The following is a 2,677-nucleotide window of genomic DNA, read 5'->3' on the forward strand; positions in this document are numbered from 1 at the left end:
CTGTCTCCTCAGTCCTTATCTCCTCTCCTGTCTCCTCAGTCCTTATCTCCTCTCCTGTCTCCTCAGTCCTTATCTCCTCTCCTGTCTCCTCAGTCCTTATCTCCTCTCCTGTCTCCTCAGTCCTTATCTCCTCTTCTGTCTCCTCAGTCCTTATCTCCTCTCCTGTGTCCTGCGTCCTCCCCTCCTAGATGTTGCTGAGACTCTGAGCCGTGGTCAGGGATCTCCTCTTTGTCTTCCTTGACAGTTTCCTCAGCAGTGACTCTCTGAAGGTCCGACACATCAGAAAGTAGATTATGGGGTCGAGGCAGACGTTCAGCGCAGACAGGAACAGCGTCCCCTCCTTGATCTGGAAAAGCAGGAACCTGGTGTCCTCGCTGAAGCCTGACCTCGACATCTGGCTCAGAGTGAAGGGCACGCGACAAACGTGGTATGGGACGAAGCAGATGAAGAACACCGCCAGGATGCTGAAGATGCTACGGTTGGATCMGCGGCAGATGTCGCCGTTGTCTTGGCGCACGCGGCGGTATGACTTCCACACCTGGTGGGCAATGGACGTGTAGGAGTAGGCCACAAAGACCATCGTCACCCAGAACAGAGACACACTGAAGAGGGAAGACACCTGGTGCCACTGCTTGCCCAGCTCACTCTTCAGATTCATGCACTTCAGGCCTTCCCTCYCATTGTCTGGCCAGTGAGTTAAGATGACGTTGGGTAGGCAGCACAGGAGGAGGAGCCCCCAGGTGAGACATGCCAGCACCCGTGCATATTTAGACCTCTGCATCAGCTGCAGCAGGGACACCCTGTTGTATCTGGACCAGCAGGAGGAGGTGGCAAATGTTGGAGACTGGTGGACCACCTTAACGTAGCGCTCGAGGCTGATAAAGCCGATGAAGAGAATCCCGACGTACATGGAGAAGTAGAAGAGCACGGCAGTGTAGCGGCAGATGATCGCTTGGAGGTACCAGCCCCCAAATCCCATGTTAGCCACCACTTTGAAGGGGTAGGATGACAGCATGAGGAGGTCAGCAACCACCATYTTCTTCAGGTAGACCACCAGACCTGAATCCGCAGGCACCCTGAAGAAGATCCAAGCAGCCAGGCAGTTGAGACACAGACCCACCACGAAGATGATGAGGTAGAGTGGGGGCAGGACCTGCATGGTGAACATGTTTTTGAAGTCTGATTGGTTGGTGGGGATTTGGGAGGTYTTCAGATGAGCCATACCTGAAAACAAAAAACACCAGAGGACCAAATAAATCCAATAATCCAGATGATTCTGTGTTCAAGTACCATGTCTACAAAACACATTGTTTCATTCAAGGGGGCCATGGGACTGGACTGGACTYCATGGATCATGGGGCGGATTACAACCTGCATTCAGTCTTGTGGGCCAGCTGGTCTCTGTAGAACCAAGGAGCTGGGTCAAAGTTCTGTTGCCARTAACCTGAATTTTGCTACTTTTAGCTAGTGTTTCAATATTTTCAGCTTCCTGTACTTCAGATAAAGTTTAGCTATTTTACTTARCTCTGTGCTTATTTCAGATCTTAGTTAGCTTGTTGCTACTTTCTAATGAYAACTTTGCTTCTTTTATGGATTGTTCTGCTTGTTTGAGTTTATTACCGGGGGTGGGGCTTTAGCAATGTGCAAGTYACACCTTTGATCTCTTTTTGTCATCCTTAGTAGAAGGCAGCCTGTGACCTGTGATGGTCCTGGTGTTCCAGTGTGAACACGACTGGTGTTCCAGTGTGACCACGACTGGTGTTCCAGTGTGACCACGACTGGTGTTCCAGTGTGACCACGACTGGTGTTCCAGTGTGAGCACGACTGGTGTTCCAGTGTGAGCTACGACTGGTGTTCCAGTGTGAGCACAAGTGGTGTTCCAGTGTGAGCACGACTGGTGTTCCAGTGTGAGCACAACTCCTACACTGGGTTTGCTCTTTGACTCATTGCTTTAATCTTTAGTTACTCAGTGCTGCTTCCACTCATTCAGGAATGTTTGAGAAATGCTAGAATCTGGAGCTGTCCAAAWCATCTGAACTATAATCTGTGTTAATCCATCTCCAGTAAAACTGAGTGAGGTCCAACATCACATGGTCCCTGTTAGAGCCTGAAGAATCAGCAGGTAAAACCAGGGTCCAGGTTCTGCCTGCGGGGTCTCCTCCTCACTCAGAAAATGTAGTTGTTCTTACAGCTCACATCAACAAATAAACACAGAGAGGTTTCCTTCTCGTCTAAAGTCCAACCTTTCATGTTCAGGAGCTGAAAGCTGTGTTTACAGCTCTTCACCGTTTCATCCTGGTCCAGAACACAAGACCCGGCTTCAGTCCTCTGTCCTGTAAAAACAGGACGGAGGACACAGGACAGGATGGAGGACGACTCCTGGCTGCTGCCTGGTTTCCTTTTCACAACAAGTTATTTCTGGGCTTCAAACCTGACTTCTGCTGATTGTTTCTGTTGTTAACCTCAGAAAAACACCCAGACGTGGGTTTGTACCAACTTAAAGACTTCTGAGGTTTACAGGAAGAGAGAACATGTTTCATCTAGTCCTGAAACAAACAGAGTCAAGACTTGTCTAGTCCTGAAACAAACAGAGTCAAGACTTGTCTAGTCCTGAAACAAACAGCGAGTCAAGACTTGTCTAGTCCTGAAACAAACAACAAGTCAAGACTTGTCTAGT

At 49.2% G+C, this 2,677-nt stretch overlaps 1 protein-coding gene across 1 annotated transcript; it reads right to left on the minus strand.

Annotated features, from left to right (window-relative positions):
- Positions 1-34: 34 nt before the first annotated feature.
- On the minus strand, positions 35-1,365 carry LOC106533439 (P2Y purinoceptor 14). Its single transcript, XM_014029727.1, has one exon. The coding sequence runs from the start codon at positions 1,220-1,222 to the stop codon at positions 185-187; it is 1,038 nt and encodes a 345-aa protein (XP_013885181.1). The 5' UTR covers positions 1,223-1,365; the 3' UTR covers positions 35-184.
- Positions 1,366-2,677: the final 1,312 nt, after the last annotated feature.

The sequence above is a fragment of the Austrofundulus limnaeus genome, unplaced genomic scaffold, assembly GCF_001266775.1.
Source record: "Austrofundulus limnaeus strain Quisiro unplaced genomic scaffold, Austrofundulus_limnaeus-1.0 Scaffold946, whole genome shotgun sequence".
In the NCBI taxonomy this organism is placed as follows: domain Eukaryota; kingdom Metazoa; phylum Chordata; class Actinopteri; order Cyprinodontiformes; family Rivulidae; genus Austrofundulus; species Austrofundulus limnaeus.